The sequence below is a fragment of the Tetrao urogallus genome, assembly GCF_951394365.1.
Source record: "Tetrao urogallus genome assembly, chromosome: 1".
Taxonomy (NCBI): Eukaryota; Metazoa; Chordata; class Aves; order Galliformes; family Phasianidae; genus Tetrao; species Tetrao urogallus.
The window spans coordinates 162,383,469-162,407,442 of record NC_136813.1 but is presented as its reverse complement, the minus strand read 5'-3'; the positions used below and the strand labels follow the sequence as shown (position 1 = coordinate 162,407,442).

The 23,974-nt window shown below is 36.5% G+C and overlaps 1 protein-coding gene across 1 annotated transcript in view; it reads right to left on the bottom strand.

Annotated features, from left to right (window-relative positions):
* Positions 1-1,298: 1,298 nt before the first annotated feature.
* The window catches only part of LRIG3 (leucine rich repeats and immunoglobulin like domains 3), a gene marked incomplete at both ends in the record, with an annotated part of 42,103 nt that continues 19,427 nt past the window's right edge, over positions 1,299-23,974 (bottom strand). The window contains 16 exons of the mRNA XM_079549152.1: positions 1,299-1,543; positions 4,583-4,858; positions 4,938-5,081; positions 6,134-6,292; positions 6,508-6,960; positions 7,653-7,934; positions 9,803-10,123; positions 13,254-13,417; positions 15,291-15,362; positions 15,711-15,782; positions 16,445-16,525; positions 17,763-17,906; positions 18,342-18,485; positions 18,788-18,931; positions 21,733-21,876; positions 22,548-22,682. Coding sequence (XP_079405278.1) covers positions 1,299-1,543; positions 4,583-4,858; positions 4,938-5,081; positions 6,134-6,292; positions 6,508-6,960; positions 7,653-7,934; positions 9,803-10,123; positions 13,254-13,417; positions 15,291-15,362; positions 15,711-15,782; positions 16,445-16,525; positions 17,763-17,906; positions 18,342-18,485; positions 18,788-18,931; positions 21,733-21,876; positions 22,548-22,682 — 2,980 coding nt within the window. The remainder of the gene's footprint in view (positions 1,544-4,582; positions 4,859-4,937; positions 5,082-6,133; positions 6,293-6,507; positions 6,961-7,652; positions 7,935-9,802; positions 10,124-13,253; positions 13,418-15,290; positions 15,363-15,710; positions 15,783-16,444; positions 16,526-17,762; positions 17,907-18,341; positions 18,486-18,787; positions 18,932-21,732; positions 21,877-22,547; positions 22,683-23,974) is intronic.

Genomic DNA, 23,974 nt, shown 5'->3' with positions numbered 1-23,974 from the left:
GGTATCAGTACATAGAAAAATAAGTGTTTTCACTTTGCTTTAATTACCATCTCATAATAAGCAACCATCTTTCTCTGACTTTGTACAGTTAAAGGCATTGTGTGTTCCTTACTTCAAATTTAATTCAGCAAGAATTTACAATTCAATGCTGAATTACTAAGGCACAGATTTCAATTATAACCAGAAAAGGACAGCTGAATAAGGAACAGAAGCATGAGTTAAACCAAAGAAAACATTATCTTGTACTTAGATTACCTTCTTATGCTGGGTGTGGCAGTGGTTGCAGAAACAAGAAAGAGGGAGAAAGGGTATGGGAAAGCAAAGATTCAGGCATGCATTGCATATTTGGCAAACATTTAACAGTAAACCCCTTAGAAAAGAGTGGTTGGTGCCAGGCAGATTTTCATTGCCTCTTTTTATTTTTTTTTATTATTGTTTTCTTTTACTAAGTAGCTCAATAAGGATTTGAGAATCTACTATGCATATATCCTCCATCAGATGCAGGCGCACCAGGCAAACAGCATTACAGCCTTGTGTGCATGAAAATAGAATGTGTGCAAACACATCTTATAGTTGGAATGCAGAAAGCGGCAGATCTGCTTATATATTTTGGCATAAAGGGCTTCACAACCCAACTTACCAGACAGTAACTAAGCGCCTACCCTTGGAAGCAGAACACATTTAACACAGTTAAGTCCAGAGACACGAATGTCAGGAAAATGAAGGTGCAAATATTTCACAGAAGGAACCTGCAAATTTAACACTCCTTTTCTCTATTTACAAACAGAATTCACACTTCTCATTCTTCATACTTTAATGTGGGTCAGAGACCACATGGCAGCATAGTTTATTTAAAGTAATGTGCAAATAAGATGCATGATACCTGCAAACAGCGTGGAGTTTCCATTTGTAAAAAAGATACAAGTAACAGTATAAAATTAGAATGCTTACTACTCATTTCAATAAAATGAAGTCTGACATAGAAATACATATGCTGTATTATTTACACCATTAATTTACAAAAGATATTATTTGCATAAAACAAAGCTATAAAATAATTAGAAATATAGTATTTTTATAAGGAATGCTTTCCCTGTATAAAAATTTAGAGCATTTTGGCAATTATGTTTTATTTGAATAAAAATGCATTTATTTGTTCTGAATTCATTGCATCATGTAGTTTCTTTCTTCCCTTCTTCCTTTCCTTATTCCCCTTTTTAAATAAAATTCCACACTGAGGTAGTAGCGTGTCAAAGTATTTCTTTGGTTCCAGAAATCAATGGCAGGTCCAAGAGGAGCTATGTATCCAAATCACAGGATTGAAAAGTAAAAGTTCTGAAGTTTTCAAAGGACTGTTTGTAATTGTAAATGCTGTTTTCTCCTCTAGAAACTGTCCTTTCCCTTCCATCTTCATCTACTTCTGGGTCAAAGTCCAATGAGGAATGAGGATTATTATGGAAGGTTTTCGGATGACATCTTGCTGGCTGTCTACGACTTGAAAGGGAGTCCAGCTGAGGCCTCCATACAGGCTTTCCAAATGTTCCTGAAAGATAGTAAATGAGTGAGTATGGAAACACTGATGCAAACAGTTTTGTGTCACATTGAGGGCTTCATGTCAAAACAGAAGCCAAGGACTGACACAAGCAAAAGTTCAGCAACATGAGACTTTACTCAACTATTATTCTTCCCCTTCAAAGCAAACGTGATCACTACTATAAGGCAATATTCTGAGACATCAAAAAAAGGTAAATTACTTGAAAGCCACACATGACATAACTTCATTACCTTCGCTTTCACAACTACATCCACGCCCATTTTTCTATAGGGAAGAGCACAAAGAACAAACTATAAACAAATCACAAGGCCTGCTCTGATGCAAAAAATCACTTAAGAACAGGACTCAGAGACTCTTTTGAACAAATGACAGATGAAATGTGATGTGTAATTCAACAGAAGTGAAAAGAAACATATACAGTTACATAACACCCTCCATCATGCAACCTAGAATGCTAAAACATTCTTTCTTCTGGTTCATATTTCCCATTAATTAATAACAAAGGTTCTGTCAGCCAAATTCTGCCCTCATTCACACCTGTTCATCTTTCCACTCACAGGTGGCTAGAACAGACATAAACCCAAAGAGAATTCAACATTTAAGTTGAATCTTTATTAATAATAATCTGGATTCACTACCAAGAAAATAATTACTGTGCCCTTCACACATCACTATTGCAAAGGTGTTAGTACAAGCACCTCTGCAAGAAGGGCCTTCTCTGATGCCCCGGAACTGATGAAAAGTATATCCTTCGTGATACTTGAATTATTTTCTGAGCAGAAAATGTGCAATGGGCTGATTTTGAAGCACTCAATTTTTATTACTAACTTTACACTACAACTGTTAACAAATTTTGCACTCAACTGCCGTACTTACAGTTTCGCATATTTGCTAAGAGCAAAGGTTTCAAGTAAAACTGTGATTAGAGATGTTGGTATGAATTGATTTGGACAAGATCCATATTTGCACCAATGATGTGTAGAGCAATTTTGTTTCTAACACAACATGAAAAGATGTGCCTCAGCAGCAAAGCTACAAATTAAACCTGTCTTAAAAAAAGAAAATTCAAGCTGTGAACTTTCTGCCTCAGTTATCAGCAGCAATGTTAAAGTCAACTGCCTCTCCACACTGTGGTTGTAGGAGCAAAAAGGGGGCCAAATTTGAAGACAGTGATGCTAAAAATCAGAAATACGTCAAGAGCAGCCATCTCCAAAATCTAACCACATGCTCCTCTGAGCGTACAGTACTAAAGACAGACTGTCCAAGACAGTGATGATGCAACTTGAGTGCTGTAGTAGCTGAGGAAATTGACAAGCAACCAGCTCTGCGTAGGCTATTAGGGCAGAAAGGGCAACACGAGCCTCCAAGGTTGTATTAACTCCTGCGTATGTCTTCACACAGTAGAACCACTTTCTGCAGGAGACATGTGGGAAAGCCTCATCTGCAGAGCCATTGCCACAGCAATAGTGGCAGGCAGCCAGTAGGCTGTGTGCAATCCCAGGACGTCTGCCAGATATGGCATCTGCAAAGTTTTAAGTTCTAAACATCTGTTTTTTGAAGGGGGAAAACTTCAAAACTTCTATCCCCCCCGCCTCCTCCCATAGAACAAAGAGCTCAGTGATGCACATTCCCACAGGTTCCCCTTGCCTGAGTGGGCAGATCCTGGCCCTGGACAAGTCTGCTGACACATGAGCTGAGTCTGCTGACACATGAGCTGGGAAGGAGTTCATGATATCAGTGCTGCACTTGGCATTCAGATATAACAGGGATGAAAGTAGTACATGTGTTTACATGCATTTTAAACAAACCAAACTAATCAGTTCAAAAAATTAGTGAGCTTCAAAGCTAAAGGAACCTTTTTCTTCTTCCTCCACCGCCTTCTGCAACCTGGATTAAAACTGTAAACTCAGTTAAACTTCAGGAACTACTCTGTCATTCATACCACCAGAAAAAAGATGGGAGGGTTAGACAGGGCATTTTTCCAGAGTGCTTTACTTTGAAGAGCAAATAGTTGTGGTTGACAGCATTACAATATATCCTCATACACCAGCATTGGTCTTGCCACCTGCTCTGAGCCCTCCTGCACACCTTTTTGCCTGGTAGGCAAAACTTCTAGTATGTCTAAAGTCTATGAAAATGTATTTAATAAGAGTTCTAGCATTTATGGAAATCTGCCAGCTACACTAAGATAAAAGATAAAAATCAAACCACTGAAGAGATGTGCAAGTAAGCTATTAAGATCTCCCAGTAATCTGAAATCTGTCCATTATGCAGTTTTATTGTGATCACTTTTCTGCTCCTGATCATCAAACATTTAAAACGTTGTATCAAACATTCCTGAGAAGTCAGGATTCCTGACAAGCAGAAGGCAGCTCCCAGTTAAGGTTCACTCAAGGGTGAACCAACTCTTTGGACTATCACCTTCAACACGAGGACTACTTTGGCATAGGCCAGTGTTGCTTCTGAACCAGCCCCAATATGCCCACTTTGTAACACAAGAGACTGTGAGGCCTGCTTCCTGCCTAACTTCTGGTCCCATCCAAAGGGCAACACAGTTCAGGAGCATCCAACTGTCCTCATGCATTGTCATGGAGAGGCAGTCTACATGTACAATTCTGGGCACCTCTCTGCATATTGTGTATCTTAAAAATAAACTCTGGCATACTGTAAGTTACTCGAAAAGAAGAGGAGGAAGAAAATAATAACATATGCAAAGTGTAAGAACAATTCTCCAACTGCCTTTCCTCAGATACTTCCTGTCTCTCCTCCTTTCAATAAGTACTTATATTTCACATGATGTATTATCTTGTTCAGTTCTCTGACATCTGATGAAAGAAACTCACACAAAATGAGCAAGAATATTTTTTTCCACAGTGCTAGTTACATAAGCATCAAAGCACTACTACAGAATTACTTACTGTAGGAGGAGAAATAAAACAGTTGAGAAAGATTTGCTTGGAGTTGCAAGTAGGAAGTGAGAGACAACAAGGACATCAACAGCTAGAATAAAAAGGCGTGAGAACATACCCATGAAAGTGCTACTACTGATAATAGACGAGGGTTCCAAACTTCTGTTTAAATCAAGCTTGTCTGAGTTCAGACTTCTGGTTTTTAGTCCAGTTCCTTCATTTTGAGTATAAATGGAGTTAATCAACTTGCTGCTTGTAGCCTGCATCCCAATAATGCCAATGCACTGGTCAAAGGGATCTTCCAGTGGAAGTGAGTACTGACAGCATTCCTTTTTCTTTAAATATCCAGACTCATAAGGATCCAGGTTTGCTGTTCTTTGGTCAGGGCTGCAATCTAAAGAAAATGAAATCACTTTTATATGCACTCATCACAGCACAAAAATTATTTAAGACTAATTTATTTTTCAACTTACTTGGGCTGCATGCTTCAAAGGTCTCAGAGCTGTATGTGTTTCCTTTTAAATACATAGACCCCGAAGTACCCAGGTAGTGGCATAGAAATGGATCTGCAACACCATCCAAGTCTGTTTCACTGCCATTATCTAGGTGGCAAATGCCTTAAAAATATAATTGACACATCAGCACATGGTCTTAAGATTAAACTTATACTTTCCTAATTTTTGTTCTGTTAAGAATCCCATCTTTTCAATGAAGTTTCATAGTATATTTAGATCTTGTTTAAGTTTAGGTTAAATTTTTAGTGAAAAGGCCAACTGTGAAAAGAGTTTAATTAATTCATCAATTAACAGAGAACATGTCACACTTTACTTCATTACATGGTCACTGGATAATAGAACAAATCCAAACACAGGGATCAGAATCAAGGAAGCCAGGCTTATACTCTGTTATACAGCCACTTTCTAGAGAAGAGAGTGGTAATGAGAAAGTCCTGGGTGGAAAAGCCAGAGGGAGACAGTGAGTGTTCATATAGCTCTTCTGACTTCCAAGTCACTGGCTTGTGAAAGCTATGGACATGCTCCATGGCTCTTGCTCTGCAAACAGGCACACTGTCTAAAGACTTTCAAATCATTGCTCCATTCAATCCTGTCCCAACTGCTGATTATGTCTGTACCCCTAGCATTTTCCCAATAAGATGCATTTTCCTTGCTAACTCAGGTATGTTTTGGACTCTTAGGCAACAGATGTGTTAAAAGTGCTGCAGCTTCCATCATCCAATTATCTTAAATTGTTTATTAACTCTGGCCCTAACAACTTATCTGACAGGAAATTTCATCACTTGTGTTACACTAAAGTTATGCTGGTATTAACATCCATCTCTACATTCCAGTACAACCATTCCTTCCAAACTACAACAGAATAAAACATATTGTTACAACTCCTTCTGGTCACTCTTATTTTGGAAATGTGATCATCAGTTTGAATGTACCCTTGAGAATAGAGAAAAACATTTAAGCAAAGCCATAGTGTCATTTGGATGAGCAGAACCATGTTTCTGTTATTAGCTTGCTGATGCAATCGCATGCAATAAATCTCTCTGAAACTTCACTGAAGATGTTTCACTGGTGTTATTTCCTTAAGTTAGAAAGGCAACACGCAAACTGTAGCTACTCAAGCAAGATGGAAAATTTGCTTAACATTTCGCACTTACCATTACTGTCTCTCTGTTGTAAGAAATACCCTCCCACAGAAGATGTGAGGAACTGATGATGACTACCATTTTCAGATGAACCATACCCATCCTGCCTTTCAGCCAGCGTGCCCTGGGATGACAGGTAACTTGGAATGTCAGCAGGCAAATTTGTTTCATCTGTGATGAAGCAAAACACGTATAAAAGCCATCAGCATACTTCAGGATTTGTAGAAGAATTTTTATATTTGTCAGAAGAGTGCTAAAAGTAACAAACAACTCACTCTTCAGACTGAGAAAAAGCACACAAATATTCCTACAAGAAAGTGACTGGAAAGCAATCACAAACATATATATATATTTTTCTTTCCAAGGCAAACCTTTAGTTTACATACCTGTATTTGTGATGCTGCAATCTTCATTTCTCCTTCTAGTGTGGTAGATGATGACCACCCACACCAAGGAAGTGCCCACCACACAGCAAACCACAGCTATGATGACAATGCCAACTGTGGCCCATCCATCATCATCAAGTGCTGGAGCAATGTTTTGAGGAGAATCACAGGTGGGAGTAGGAATTACATTAAGACGAATGTTGCCTCGTTCTGTTCCAAGTGTATTAGACATTTCACAAGTGTACTTCCCAGCATCTTCTACATCTGTATCCACAATAATTAATAACTGATTGCTTGCAGCAAAGAAATGTCTTTCTGTTACCATGAGAGGGCTGTCATCCTTGGTCCAGTTCAGTCGGGGCGGAGGGCTACCACCAGCAATGCACTGCAAGACTGCAGTTTCACCTTTTGTTACAGTTCGATCCAGCAAAGGCCGCAAAAATGATGGTGTTTCTGAAAAGAAAGCGTAAGCTTTATATTCTATATAACCTTGCAAAAATGGGGACATGCTCCTTTCTTTCACAGCTCAAGAGATAAAGCTAAAGAAAATGCACCAGTAAGGCCTAATGAAGCTTACTGTCATTTTTGGAGAAAACACCTTAAAGAATTTGAAGTAAGAGTCTACAGCTTGCTTGTCAGTTGATCAGATTTAGACGCTGACTTTCCTTACAAAGATAAAAAGTCCAAATCATATATGCTTGAGAGTATAAAGAATTAGATTAAAATGGCTAACAAATCATCAGGAAATTAAAAGATAGGAAACTTATTCTTTTCATATATATTATAAATTGTTTCAACTATACATGAGAAACAAATCATTGAATGGCTAGGGTTGGAAAGGACCTTTAGGATCTGTTCCTACCCCCTGCTATAAGCAGGGACATCTCCCAGTAGACTAGGTTGCTGAAAGCCCCAAGTGTAACTATCTTTTATTATTTTGCCTCCTAATAGTAATTGTGTGCTGGTGTACATATTTCTAATCCGTAACTGTGTCTCAATGTGTAATATTTAAGAATACAGTAATTATTATACACCACTTTGAAAACAATGCAATTTTTTTTTATCAGTATGTGATTTTAAAACTACTCAACAATAGTTCAGTTCTTCAAGAAGATTTATACTTTTAAGAAATGCCAGTTTCTTACCTAGAACTGTTAATGTCGCATTAGCCGAAATGCTTCCAGCAGTATTTTGAGCTGTACAGCTATAGACACCTGTGTCCTCAATTTTTACATCAACAATAAAGAATACATCATCTTCAGGCATGACATGCATACGCCTCTTGCGTGCTGCTGGAAAATCTGTTCCACCATCTTTCTGCCAAGCAATCTGTGGGACAGGATGCCCAACTGCAGCACATTCCAAACGTGCCATTGCCCCAGCACGAATGGTTAAGTCCATAGGAATCTTCGTAAATGAAGGCAGCACTAAAGAAAAGTTAGTGATACCAAAACAATAATTAATCATAAATGAAACATACTTTTAGGTAGGTTGCTCCAAAAGTAATAACTTCTATTTATTTCCATGGAAATCACAGCACAATAACACTATTGAGAGTAAATTCTCAGATGCAACACACTACTTTTCAACAGTCTCCACCGTTACCTATGCATTTTTGTCAGTAATGAACAAGAGCCTGCATGCCTTGCTCATAAAAAACTGCACCAGCAGAGGTGACCCATTGTTTCATACTTGCTATGACAGCACCATAGCCAGAAAGATGTTACCCACGCTGTCCATCTTTATTGTCCCACACAGACAGCATTCAGAAGGCACCAAATCTGGATTGTATACTGGGTGGATTGGATACTCCAGGAGAGACTGGCAATATGCTCCACAGTCTTCAAACTGGCATGAGGCTCGGCATTATCATGTTGTAAGAGAAAGGCTGTCTTCTTCTCTGGCTTGACTCTAGAAGTTCAAGCCTTTAGATTAGTCAACATCACAATGCAGCAGTCCAACTTGGTGGTTTGTCTGGGATTCCAGAAATCCAGAAGGATCACCCCTTTCCAATCACAAATGACTACACCCATCACTTTACCTGTTGAGGGCTGCATTTGAACTTCTTCTTGATGGGGACTGCACAGATCATCAGTCCAGGGATTGCCGTTTCAAATCTGGTTCGTAGTGGTGACACCATATCTCATTACCAGTAATGAAGAGATCCAGGAAACCATCACCTTCAGCCTTGTACTGGTCCAACAGGTACTCACAAACTTGCATATAGTATTCTTTCTGTTCTTGTGTGAGCATTTGTAGGACCTATCTGTTGCAAATTTTCTAATACTCCAAAATTGTCACCATTGTTTCCTACTCACTGAAGCTGATACTCAGCTCTGTATACAGTTTCCTTATTATAATCCATTGTTTCGCATGGATGAGCTGATTGAGATACTCTTCATTTCGTGGAGTGACAGCTGTGCATGCCTGAGCAGAAGATGGCTTCTCTTTTACATTGCTGTTGCCAGTGCTGAAACGCACCACTTCACTATGCTAACATTCACTGTTTGGTCTCCGTGAACATTCAGTGTAAATGAATGTCAGTGGATGCATTTTTGAATCTACATGGATTCAACTCCATATCTTTTTTTCATATGCAGTTCCATGTCAGATGTAATTTTGCCAGACTGCCTCTCTGCTGTGATCTGTTGCATGGCAACAAGATGTAATGGAATACTGGCAGCAAGATTCAACCTCTACTGCCTTACCACCAACATTCACCTCTGATGTTGTGGGCCAACATAATAAAATGGGAGTCATAACTTTCGGAACAGCCCTTGTACTTTTTGGCACAACATACTCATTATTTTAACACTCTTCTTGGATCTGAAAATGCTCGAAGCCCCATAACCTGAATTTAGCAGCAGCCAGCAAAAAAGAAAAGCAGAGTTGTGTAGTTTGTGAGACTACCAAGATCAAAATCTCATTTCTGCTAACACCTTCCTTCAGAATTTTGCCATTAATACTTTGAAATGGAGTATATGGAGTAGAAAAGACTAATATTTTACCATTGTGTTACACAGAGTTTATCACATTTACTAACATTGAGCTTGTTTTTTTTTCCCCTATACTGTGGTTCAGCACAATGGCTTAAAAGGTAAAACTGAATGGTGATCTTGAAACCAGAAACATTTTAAGCAAAAATAAATCAGCTTATTAACAGAGATTTTCTTCTTCAAAGGCTTTTTTTTCATTCTTTCCTCAAAGATGCAGATGATGAGAATGCAAATAAATACATTTATGTATCTTGATTAAAATGACTCTATTATCTACAAGCAACAGGTAACATACTTACTGTTTACTGTAAGTTTGGCTTTAATAGAGTAGGATGAACCAAAGTGATTTGAAATTACGCATTGGTATTTCCCTTCACTGCTGAATTCAACATTGCGCAGTCGAAGGATGGTGGTATACTCCATCACTTCACCGCCTTGCGCCCGGAGGTGTGCATAATTCTCCATTTCAGCATCATGCAGTAATTCATTGTCTTTCTTCCATGCAAAGGTCATTGGGGAATCACTGCTGCTGGCTGCCGAACATACAAAACTCAAATTGGAGCCTTTAATTGCTGACTGTGTTTCTGGCTGGACAGTGATCTGTGGCTTAGGAAAATCATCTGCACAGAGAAGAGAAGGGAAAAAAAGAAAAAGCAACACTGAGGAAGAGTAAAATATATGTGAGCCCTGAGAACTATTTTTAGAAAAGTTTGTACAACTTGTTTTATAGGTTTAAGGGAAGAGTCAAGCAAGTATTTCTAAAATGGATACAAAATGTTTTTGTGTTAAATTTTGTCAGCCCTAGAGCATTTAAAGATGCCATATTTATGAATTTATTGTGCCAAGTCATCTCTTATTGAAGACAAAGAATGTTTAAAAGCAGATTGTGTGTATAGTTTCTTCAAGAGAGAATGACCCCTTGACATCTGGAAGAATTATTATGAATGTAAGTCACGAAGCATACTCTTCATCTTTACAACACCTCAGTCTGCTATGAGTTTTTCTTTATTTAAAGCATAGTTATTCTGCTATCAGAAACAATGTTTAAGTCCTAGGTTTTCCCCAAACTTGCAACAACAGCAAAAAGTACAAAAATTGCTGTCCCGATGATTTGCTATTCTCCGGCCTATTTTGCAAACACAGCAGTGTTTAAAATCCCATAAAAAGGCAGCGCACAAGAAATTAAAGTAGTTATTCTCTGGAAGTCTTCTTACTATTGTCAAATTACCTCAAGAATGCTCGAGAATTGCTCGAGAATGCTATTTTGTGAGTTTGCAGAATTAGCTGCCTTCTGAACTACTTATTCTGTCAACTGCATGTATACGTACAAAAGAAGTAGTTAAATACTTAGGCTCTCAAAACCAAAAGGCCTCAGATGTCTCCTACCTACCAACAAAGATGCAAGCTTGAATTTCATATGCAATGAAAGAAATCCCCCAACCCCAAACTCCTCCTCATTACGGACCCTGCTTGCACTGCAGAGAGTTATACTTTACCTTGCCCATTTGTTCTTTTGTCTCATCCTTTTGGAAACTACACACCACAGTCAAATAATAATTTCCCTTAAATGATCTCAACATGGCTTGTTACAGAAGAATATACAGACAGTCTGAACCTGAGCTACAGGTCATCACCTGAAAGTCTGAAGGTAAGCTCCAGGTACAGAGAAACATGGATCCCCCTCCCTGATCTGAACCTTTGGCCTGGATCTTAAGAATTAACCAGACCACTTTGTTTTTCTCCTTCATATCTATGCATTGAATCCTCCAAGACAGATCATACTACTTGCAAAATGAGTTGATATTGTCAAAAATTTGCATAAAGATGACTAACTTTTAAGTACTTTAATTAGCCATGTGACAGAGCAGAAGGATATATTTCATTCTATTTCAGTTGTTATCATCAATAAAATAATGAACTGTTTTAAAATGGTAGTTATTTGAGGGAGGGCATGAGAAAGTCAATCAAACAACAAGCAGATACTACAGAACATGAAAGACAAAACCAGTAATGTGTTTTCTTCAGGACAGAATAATGTAGGAGTGTTTATTTTAGTGCGTGTCACACATAGATGCATCATAAACAGACACACACACACACACTCTTTCACTTTTGAGGAAAGTATTTCTCATTTTCTAGAGGCCACTTGACTACTCTATAATGAAAATCAAGCTATTCATCACTGAGGCAGTACTCTTAGCTCAGCTTTAGTAATTAATTCAGGTCACAAAGACATCTATTTTTATTCCACAGATATCTTTGGTACAGAAATGCTTTGCAATTTAGCTCAGCTTGAAATGCATGGCTTTAGAAAGCATAAATTAAATGAATTTTCTATTTTTAACTTCACAAATATGAAACTCTTGTCTAATGTGCTATCCTTCAGAAAATAAAGAAGAGTCCATAAATGTGTTAAAATTCATTAATTAAAAATGTCATTCAGCAGTTTAAAGAAAGATCACTGTCCCCTGTGGTTTAGCAAAGAGATATATATTTAAAACCTCCAACTGAATACATTGCTAGAATTAACTTCTCATAAATAATTTTATTATATATATATATATATGTGTGTATCATTCATATATGAATGATATGTCATTCATATATACTTCATTAGCTATCAAGCACTCAGTAATTTAGTGCACTATGTCAACTTTTCCTTTTCAGCACTAGCTAAATTATGCATCATCTATTCATTACTTAACCTTAATATATTAAAACATTTGACTGCTAACAGGAAGAGAGAAAAAAGTTTATATAACATTTTATGTTCAGTGCCTGCTTTGTCATTGAAAAAAAGGATATGAGTGGAAACGGTATAAGCTAAGCAATCATACTTGCAATGAAAGGAAAGTTACTGAGAATATAAATACAGTGTTCAAATTTTCTTTAGTAACAGAAAAATAATATATACATAACAAAAACATCAAATCCAGGTAGCTTCCAATATCCTTAGATTTTCAAAGTTTGCAATTAATTCATTAGGAGTACTAAAACACACTTGCACTGTTGCTCTGAATTCCTAGTATATGTACACGATTCTCCCTCATTCATGTAAAAGTCATAATGAATGCTACTCTGTGCAGGAAGAGAAATTTTATCTAAAGGCGGAAGCTATCGTCTGAAATCCTCAAGCCTTAAGGTAAGAATATTTTATAGTCACTGTCTGGCATACTGAAATACAAAATACCAATAACATAATTGTGGCAAATTAGAAGTTTTAAAACACAGTTCAAATACAAGCAATAACTAGAGTTCCCATTTTTGAAGCACTTTTTGAAGTACACACAAAGAAGTCGGAGTATAGCTATTTATCTTCTACTTTTTTTCAGATTTGGAATAAACTCAAATTTGATGAAATATGAATATAATTTGCAAATAATCAAAAACAAAAATGGCACCTTAAGTTAGCCAAAATATGGCTCACTTAAGAAGTACAGCTTGTGAAATAATATCCATCTTTAGAAGTATATACATTTACCACCACAAACTGCTAAGCTTTCTGTGTGGCGTTCTATGTATGTAAGCTGTACATGAAACAAAAGTCAGGAAAATGTCACTACCCATCTTGAAGAAAGCCACAAATTTAGTTCATCTACATCAGTTTGGGAACAGAGAAGAAAATGTTAACAAATATTAAATCCTTTCCATTTTACTAATAAATTCAAAACATATCAAAGAAGCCACAACCAAAATCAATCCATTCAGCAAATTCTTTTCTATGTAATGAGGAATAGAGACTATACTTACCACAGACAAATGCATCCAGGCTGACAGCAAAAATACTTCTCCCTTTTAGTAACTGAGGATGGGCACAACTGGCATTTACAAAGTTCTGAAAGTTGTTCTCTGACATCCACTGTGGTAGCCACTTTAACTGGCAGTCACACAGGAGACTTGATGTGTTTAAGTGCCTAAGAAAAAGCAATTGCATTCAAAGCCTGTTTGCTTGGATTCCTATATGGCAAGTCAATAACATAAAGCTAATTTTTAATCTAAATACTTCCATTACAAGAAAAAGTTACTAATGCTATTTAGCTCAAATGTGATGACACTATTTGTGAGTATTGTGAAATTTTACAAAGCACACATGTTCTCCCTGAACTCCCAGTTTCTGCAACATATAAGCTTTCAGGCAGCTGGACACGTTTCTAGTGTATTGGGTACAAAACTACAGTCAGCAGTGGAAGACACACAAAGAGCACTTAAAATAGCAGTCCAGAGGAGAGGCGTTCTGAATGTTAACACCAAAACAATTCTGAGACAATTTCTTTCCTCATTCTCATTTTTGTCAGAATTTATCTTGTGGCACATACTTTAAAAGGGGAATGTAGAGATGAAGAATAGCCAGTACTGCAAAAATAAGTGCAGAAATGGTTATCAGTGTGCCTAACTTCTGTGAATAAATAGCTACATTCACAGAGGAATGAAATAATAAAAAAAATAAACCAGTGTGATATTCTGCGAAGCACATACAATCTGAAGCTGAAGTAGGAAGTGTTCAGTTCAGTTAGAATCAAACTAGATGGAAATTTATACTAAACAATTTTACTTCTGGGAAAGTGCTTTCTATCATTTGCTTGTCTCTCGTCTCTCTCATACATAATGGAGGACTACTAGGAGATTTGGGAAAAGCACAGAAAAAAACAAAACCAACAACTTTTGACTAGTTACTTCACTGAAGTGTTCAGAGACTGGTATCTTGTAGCATCCCACATCTCCTAAAGCAGTGCTAGCCTGTCATTTCATCACATTTGATCATTCTTCAAATCATCTGAATCAATCCCTAGATGTCAGTCCTGCTGCAGCTGAAAAACTGCTTCTTTTGTGCCACATCTAGCAATTGTCCTGCAGCTGGCTGGCTGAGTTCAATAAACTAATCGATACAACCAAATTCAAGCTAAGGAAGAGGAGAATGCCTGGCTACAGATAGAAACACAGCAGCTGCGTTCTACAGCACCTGCAGCTATGTCAGGATATGGTTAACATCAAATTGAACATTAAATGAACCAAACATACAAGGCTCCTCACTACTTTTTCTATTGCACCCAATACCATGTAACAAGAGCTTTATCTTCTTGTTACTCTTCAGTTTGTTGCCACACTATGCAATAGATCAACTCTGAACAACAGATCTGACTATGGAAGGCTGATTTGAATACAGGAAAAAAGAACACATATTTAAGAGGAAGTATTAACGGTGCTCAAAAAGGAGTAATAGCTACATTTTTCCCTCCAGAAAAATATAGCTATAAAATCTAATGCCTTGATCAAAAAGTAAGAGTGAGAAGACAAAAAAAAAAAAATCAAGAAGTTCACTAAAAGAATACAGTCTTTCCAATGACCGCTTCATGACTTCTCTGAAGACCTGCCCCTATGCTGCACCAGGACTAAAGGACCCAATTACAAGCACTGACAACTTGGTCTTTGTAAAAGAATTACTTTCCTGCATTTCACTGGTCCAGTAAGCTTTAGCTCAGCAATAGCACTGCTGATGCTACAGCACATTACATCCAAGTCTCCCTTATCTAGTACCTATTAGAGATCAGCCAATTTAAAATCAGGACTCTAGATACCAAATGTAGCAGAAAATGAACACTCCTTACCCTATGCCATCTCACTTAAACATACTTGTCACATAAAGAATAAATAAAAAAACACTGACACCTTCAGAAATATTAATACATGAGTTTATCACCATGTCAGGCAACAACTTATGAAGCTCTTATTATATAGAATCATATAGTTAGGAATTCAATAGAGGTGAATTTTTTGACAGAAACTTACAATTCTTTGAGTTTCTTCATTTGTGAAAAAGCATTTCCTTGAACTGACATAATTGCATTATTGCTTAGATCCCTACAAAACAAACAAAGAAGAAAAACATGAGAGTAAAGACTAATTTATTGAACTAATGTATTCAACATGAAGAGTCCAGGAAAAGTTTGTTATGTCAGTTACATACAAAGGTTTTTCTAGCTTAAAAACCAAAGAGACAATATTGAAGAGTTTTACAGCATGCTTAATAAATGTGAAGTTTTCTGTATTAGTATTGAAATTCATATTCAGCAGAACTCCATTAAAAACCCTCCTAAGAATACTCTATTTTTTGGAGTAAGTGTATTTCACTCAAAGTCGTAAGTAAAGCTCATCAGTCCTATCTGTTTTTTTCAAACGATGGCTTAAATGAAAGTATTTACTACTCACAGGTGTTCAAGTGCATCCAAGCCAGAAAATGCTTTCTTTGTAATAGATCTAATTCTGTTTCCTTGCAGTATCCTGGAAGAAAAATAAGTACATAATGCAAAAAAGACATAGGCTTTTCTGGAGTCAAACAACTGCATTTTTGGCATTTATTTCCAAACTGTGAATTTGAATATTTACCATTCAGCCTTCCTCAATGTAGAAAAATGCCTCACCTTTAAAATAAACTGATTTACTGCACTTGACTAAATATCTTGATTTTACAATGATTTTAAAACTTGTTTAATGTATACAGTTCAGGAATGCAGATTATTTATATTTATATTTATATTATTTCACAGATGAATATTTTCATATTTTTATGCACATTTTCAAATTATTTTTCTATACCAGTGAAGCCATTTCCATTGAATGCTGCACCACTTTATCAAAGACTATTCCTGGCACTATACTTCTGTAATATTGGATACACTCAAAAAAAAAAAAAAAGTTTCTATAAATAGCACATTTGAAATCTGCGCATGTATTTCAGATTAGCTTCACTCACTGAAAAAAATCAGAAATTGCTTTCATAGAAACTAACATTTTATATCAAATAAAATGTTAAGGGAGCAAAAATCACTTTAACTATGGAAAACACACCATCATATTGGACTGGTCCATCAAAAGTGGCATAATATAAGCTACTTAATTATTTTAAAAGGAATTAGAGATGGTGTAGAGATGGTGGTACTCACAGCTTCCTAAGTTCATCCAGACCTGAGAAGGCACCATTCATATCTTCAATAGTCCATGATATTTCATTATTTTTCAGATCTCTATTTACAAGGAAAGGGGGCAGGTGGGGAAATCAAACCATGAGAGATATTAGGAAAAATGAGGTATGTACTTCTTAAATAACACTTATTATTTAAAATAATTCCTGAAATCACTGTCTGGCAGCACATTTTTTCTCTTCCTTTTTAGTTATTTCATTCTCATTTTTACTGGAAGACTTTAACAACTACCAATTAACACTTTTTCCACTGGTAATTACAAAGATAACAAAACAAAAGTTAATAATTACTATAGAACAAAACCTCATTCCCTTGGAGGGTCTTCAGATACAGGACAGAAGGAGCATCAGAAGGGAAGAGATCAACTGTTGCCTCCTTCAAACTAAAATACATCTAGGTCTTTGTACACTGTGAACATTAATACACTGAGATTAATTAATAAGTAAACTTTCTACATTCTATACTGTTCACAGAGCTAGCTATGTTATCTGTGACACACAAAGAGATTAGAGAGATTTGTGAAAAGAACAACGTATCAACAGAGAATTGATAAGATAAGGCTAAAGGAGAAGAAGTCTGAGAGAAAAAGCTTAATGATTCCTCCTGTGTAAATTTAGAAACCTGACACAGTCTCTTAACTTTTTTTTTATGATCTATATATGTATTTAAAAAACACAGAACGCATCTCTGTAAACTACATCTTTGGAGGATGCCTCTAAATGCTATCACTCTTTAAAGGCTAGAGGGAAAAGTAACTTCTTCTTTCATCTGGCTAACAGATGAATCAGTGGTTTACAACTGAAAGATTCTAATGAAGCAAAGTATTTTTTGATTCATTTACTTCTTTCTTCTCCTTCCTTTAAGAAATACTATTTCAAAATACGATCAAATGCTTAAAATAATTGCTTGATCAGGACAAGCAAGTACATACAGAGTGTTGTCTGCTTAATTCTACCATGATGGAAAGTATGGACTCAGTTAAGACAGAACTATCAGGTTCCTAAGGCTGTAGATAGCAGTGCTGCTCACTACCTCTGAATGGAGAATTGCTACCAGAAAGTTTGTATTAAAACTACCAGCATCCACTGTGCACAGCCTTTAAGAAATAAGCCCTACTTCTCCAAACTAGAGTGGAAAAAAAAAACTTACTGGGAAAAAAGAAAAAACACTACGCTAGGAAAGTTACAAAAGGCAAAGCAAAGCAAAACAACAACAACCTAACAACGTACAAAGGATTTCTTAATGTTTTTAACCTTAAAACTCAAGTTAGTCAACTTACAAAGTCTGTAGACTAGAAAGTCCCCGGAAGGCACAATCAGCAATGTAGTTTACTTTGTTGCTTCCAATGTACAGTCCAACTAGCACGCTTAAGCCAACAAAGCTTGAATCATCTAACCTTGCTAAGTGATTGAACGTCAAATCTCTGCAAGTTTAAGGAAAAATGGATTTTAATGTTTTTGTTGCATTAGTTGTTACTCAGTTCAACCCAGTTGAATCTTCAAGTGGGGGAAATGGTTCCCTTTTTTTTTTTTTTTTTTTTTTTTTACAATGGTCACAAAACCTACCACACTGTTTTTGACCATACAGCTTATCTTCTATCCAATTATTCACAAAATACTGCAGAACAAATTTCTTTCATTTGAAAATGATTGGGTTACAGCTCTAGAACAACTACAGTGAAATGAAGCAGTCATGGTTGGCTTCAACTTCTTCCAACAAAATTTAACTGTCTTACATGTAGAAAAGTTGCTGTCACCTTGGAAACTTTGTTATGAAAAATTCACACATCAGTGGTAAGAAGCTCATGCTTTGGCATGTACCCTAATTTCAAATCTGGAATAGAATAAAAGCTACTCACAGCTCACTGAGTTTTTGGCAAAATTCCCAGGCGTCAGGACTGATCCTGCTGATGGCATTTTGGCTGAGATGGAGCTGTTGCAGCATCAGCAAACCATAAAGCCAGCCTTTGGTTACCTCTGTTAAGTTGTTATGGTCCAGCTGCCTATACATACACAAACAGACAAAAAACCTAAGATTCAGAAACTCAGTGATGCATGTGCTTTGCCACAGGTCCACATTTGACTTCATGACACTGGCCAGATAGCTGCAGCCTATATTTACATTTAGAGTTTTACGCATGCATTCAGAATGTACTGCTTTACATGCTTAGTGATTAACACTAGTTGCTTTTCAAACCACACCAGAATACCTTAGTTCAAAAACACTTCTATATTTTAGCAAGCAATTCTATTATGTACAATCCTACTTAGTGTAATAGCAGAATCTATGAAAGTTGGTACTCACAAAACTTCCATGTTGGTTAATCCCCAGAATGCACCATCCATGAGCCTAGTAATCCCGTTTCTCTGTAGTTTCAATGACTTCAAAGCTGGAAGTCCTTGGAAAGTAAGCCCATCTATTTTTTTAATTTTGTTGCGATTCAACTCCCTGCATCAATAAAGTTTACAGTTTCAGCAGAAGTTTACTTGCATACCAACAACTCTTCCTACCTCCCTGGAAACAAATTTCACTGAAATACCTGCCCTGCACATTGAACAACAAAAGCAAGATGTAATAAAATTCAAACCTTTTACTGCAATGCATTATGTTTAACCATGCTATTACTGTTTTGCCTTTTTGATATTGAGGATATATACTTGATAGTTACTTGATGTTTAAAGAATCTAAGGGAAGATTAAAAGGGGGGAAGATTTAGGTTGGATGTCAGGAGGAAGTTATTTACTAGAGGAATGGTGAGGTGCTGGAACAGGCTGCCCAGAGAGGCTGTGGATGCCCCATCCCTGGAGGTGTTCAAGGCCCTCATCCAGGCCCTGGGCAGCCTGATCTACTATTAAATGGGGAGGTTGGTGGCCCTTCATGTGGCATTGGGGCTGGAGATTCATGATCCTTGAGGTCCCTTCCAACCCTGGCCATTCTGTGATTCTGTGAATCTTTCTAGACCTAAAATGTCATGATCGATCCCCTTCTCAAAAGCGAAAGCACGTTCCTGCTGTCCATTCAGAAGTAGAGTTGTTAATTTTTGCTTTTAATTTGCATTCCAATTGATTATTGATTGCAAAGTTAAAATTTCTATTTGCAATACTTAGCCAGAACCAATATCCTGGATAATTTCTCCCTCTCTTAAACTGGAATCAGGCAATTCTTTCGTAGGGGACTCATATGTAATAGGAATTATAAGGTATAAGTAGTGCTGGAGGGTAAGCTGCAGTGAGAGCAGTACACCATGTTTTCTATTTTCCTGCTCTTTACAACATCTCCTTGACTTTGGTCCTTTTCAACTAGAAATCCAATCCTACCAACTCCAGGCAGCTTTCTGAGTTACGTGAAAAAGTAAGTCTATACTCATGCAAGTACAGAAAACAATGTACTTGCATGAAAATTAACTGTTTTTATAACAGTGGATTTTAAACTAGCTACTGTTTGCTAAATCAATAGTTGTATTTTCATTTATTTATTTATTAGAAACAACTGATATATAAAGTGACAATACTGGACAAAACTACGAAAAGGCCCCTAAGAAAAATGTGGCAACGAGTGAAAATTTGCCCCTCTAAAAAGATCTTTATCAGCCTGTATCCCATTTAACCAAGAAGAATCCTCTCCTTCCAAAAGTCACTTTGTTCAGATAAACAAAGACTAAAAATAAATAAAAAATTACTTCTCCATACTCATTACTATACAGTATATGAGTATGTACACTATATCATATGTATACTATTGTATTATACAATTATTATTCAGGCTCTCAGCTTTCTAAGACTTCAGCTGCCCTCTCAGGTACTCTGATACAAACTCCATCCAATAACAAATACATAATACAAAACTCCTCTCATCCTCCCATATGTTTAAAAGTTCCTAAGTTGTAAAGAACATTCAGTGAGAACAGCCTTTATTTCTTCTTATCGCATTATTCAAGTGATAATATGTGAAGATTGCTCCAAATGTAATGTCTCCTATTTTATTATATTGGCACACAACATTAGAGGTGGACATTAATGGCATGGCAGTAGAGACTGAACCTTCCCACTACAATTCAGTTCAATTTTGTTGCTGCGCAACAGATGGCAGCAGAGGGGCAGGCTGACAAAATGGCATCTGATGTGAAAGTGCCTATGAAGCAAAGGTGTTTTACTGAATTCCTTCATGCAGAAAAAACTGCATCCATTGCTATTCATGAACGCTTGCTGAATGTTTATGGAGATCAAACAGTGGATATGAGCACAGTGAGACGGGTGGTGCATTTCTGCAGTGATGACGGCGCCAGTGGGTCACCTCCACTCATGAAGATTTTTTATGAGCACAGTACACAGGCTGTTCATAGCTGGAACATATATGCATAGCTAGCGATGGTGACTATGTTGAAAAATAGCATTTTGTAGCTGAGAATTTGCTCTGCCAAAGTGTTATTGTGCTCACACTCTTCCGTTGGGGCTTAATTCAAACATTTCCTCTGTGCACAGGAAAGACACATTCACACTTCCCGTTTGTATCAAGCATTCTAACATTTCACTGTTCTTAGGGCTTTTTACTTTCAAAATTAATCTAACAGTTCATCTTGCCTGTTGAGAATGGAAAAAACTTGGAATTTAACGAAGTGCAGTCCTAGCCCATCTTCTTGTCAACTTATCATGCTCTTCAAGTTTTCCAAAAGAGGGGAGAATATATTTCACCATATTCGTTCATATTCAGTAGCTACATTTATTACTTTTTAAAATAGTTATAGACTGTATCACATGAGTGAAAATCATAAAATTCTACTTACTCAAGCATATTGTTTATTGTAATCTTTCAAAAGCAAATTAATTCCCTTTATAATGCAATGGTTGGATTTGATGATTTTAAAGGTCTTTTCCAACCTAAGTGATTCAGTTATTCTAAATGATTCTATGCTTTTACAAACATACAAAGAGACTGATGTAGTGAGTGACATAACTCTACTTCATTTATTAATTTTTCCAATTTTTTTTTTACATAAATACTGCTATTTGCTATTAACCTTTTTTTTTCCTTTTCCTTTAATAAGCAGACACAATTTTAAACACAAAGACTATTCATATCTCACCAATATATAAGACTGGTTTTGTTCAGTATAAAGCTGCAGTTAGTAAGGGTTGTAGTAATGTTTTCTGTGCCTGTCTCTGCGACTGCTTTAATTAAAGGCTAGAGTTCAAGCACTACCAGTGCTTGGAAAGCCTGAAAACAATTAGCCAATTGTAGGCTGCACTTACAGGTGTTGCAGATGGGAAAGTTTAAACATCTTTTGAGGGATTGCTGAAATTCTGTTCCTGTTCAGTTTTAATACTTGAAGTGTGGTAGACAAATTGTCAAAGGTACCAGGCTCCATGGAGGTTATTCGGTTACTGTTAATGTACCTGTTGAAACAATGTCTAGAAGGTTAAATTTACAGTTATTTAATAAAATTTTAATACCAAGTAGTGAAACATAGAGTTCTTAGACTGCTTATACTGTGATAAATGAAATTTCATTAATCGCATTAATCAAAGCTCTTGACAACTCAGTCTACAGTCAAATAGTATTTTGCCACCAATATTTTTCTCTGTTCTGCAAGAGCGCATTATTAGCAGAAGATAGCATGTTGCCAAAATATAGTATGTTGCAACTCCATTACTTTCTTCACAGTGTAGCTCTCTCTTTGCAGTACTGCTATAAAAAACATTAAGGTAAATTCAATGAAGTCCATAGAACTTCATGCAACTCGAGACTAGACCAGCACCCACAGCTTAAATTCATTTTACTGTGTAATTTTTCTCTCAAGAGAGACATATCCATTTGTTTCATCTCAACGTTGTTTACTATGAATTAAAACAGTTAATTGCAGCAACTGGTATATTCAAGTTTACGACTTAGGTTGTAGGTCATGGGTAAAAATAGGAACATTTAGTAAGTGTCTGATTAAAAAATATTTCATTCTTCAACATACAGTTGCCAGCCTAAGCTTGCCATCAAGTTTTTTTTCTAAATAACACGGAGAAAAAAAAAAAAGGAAAAAAGGAAAAGAAAATGTAAAGTAGGTTTTACTTACAGATACTTGAGCTGTAAGGAAGGAAATGATGACATTTTTAGCTCTGATATGTTGTTGTTGCTCAAATCCAAAGTTTCTAAACTCTGAAATGGCTTCAGATGTTCAGGTAAGATGTTGGCAATCTTATTACTGGTCCTGAAATTTAAGGATAGTAATTAAAAAAAAAAAGTCATTTCCAGAGCTTGTTAACTTGCTAACTAAGCACTACTCTTAAAATTAGTACTTAATTTCCCTGCTTGTTCTAATAGGCTGAGCATTAATTTCTAGTTTTCTTGAATTACAAACTAGAATGCTCTGAGCAAACAAGTCATCAACATTTCTTGATTCCTTGAAACATTTTCCCAGCAAACAGGGCAGGGGGGGAGGATGAAGAAGTATTATAATCCAAAAGTATTTCATTGTTTTTAAAATGTTAAAATGAAACACTATGTTCATTAATCTCTGAAAAAATGTAGACATATGTTTTTGCATTGAATATACTATGTCACAATATTGCAATGAAATCAGGTCATAGTTGTTTTTCATTTTAGTCAAACTAACATAACAGTACTCAGACATTCTGCTTCGTTTTTCTGAGAACTCCTACAGCATGAAATTCAAACTGAATTTCCACAAAAATAGAGCTATGTAAGATTGATGACAGTGCACTCCTTCCAGAAAAACATTCCCTAATACTACAATTAGATCTAGTATTTTATCCAGCAAATTTTTCTACTGTGTTAGCAAAGAATAAAATTTGTGCTTCCCACAACTCTTCACAGACTGTCTGGACATCTTCTTTGGTTAGATTTCAGCTAAGCATCACATTCAATTCCACAGTAAAGAATTTACAACTATTTAAAGACATGGCTATCCTAGTCTACTCTAAGAAACATCTCTATTTTCACTTCCAATTAAATGTACTTTTTCTAGCAATATATTTCACGTTCATGCACAGCAACTACCATATTTTTCATCCCAGTTGTATCATACATGGACATCAGCAAAGTGAATAGAGTTATTCGTTGGGGCTAATGGTATGTAGGGGGAAACATACATGATTAATTAAGTGAATGTAACCCAAAATGATCCTTGTTACACTCTAAAGCTCAAGTCAGTTCTGGCTGTGGTACATTCTGTTCCTAGTAAGACGAATGATCAAAATTTAGGTGCTCTCCTCAACTTCCAGAGACTGAAGGCAAAGGCAATTTCAGGTTAAACTATCAACAAAAATGTTGATTCTGGAAGGTGTTTGCCTTTATTAGAAATAGTTGCTCTGGATCAAATAGTAAGCCATACACTTAGAATGGCATGGACAACCCTCACGTAAGCAAGGGAAGGATTACTAAAGACAAAAAAATCCTGACTCAAAAATTGAACCATAAGTTAGATTAATAGGCCTTCTGACCACATGTGGGAATGGATAAATGATCTTGCAACTCCTCCAA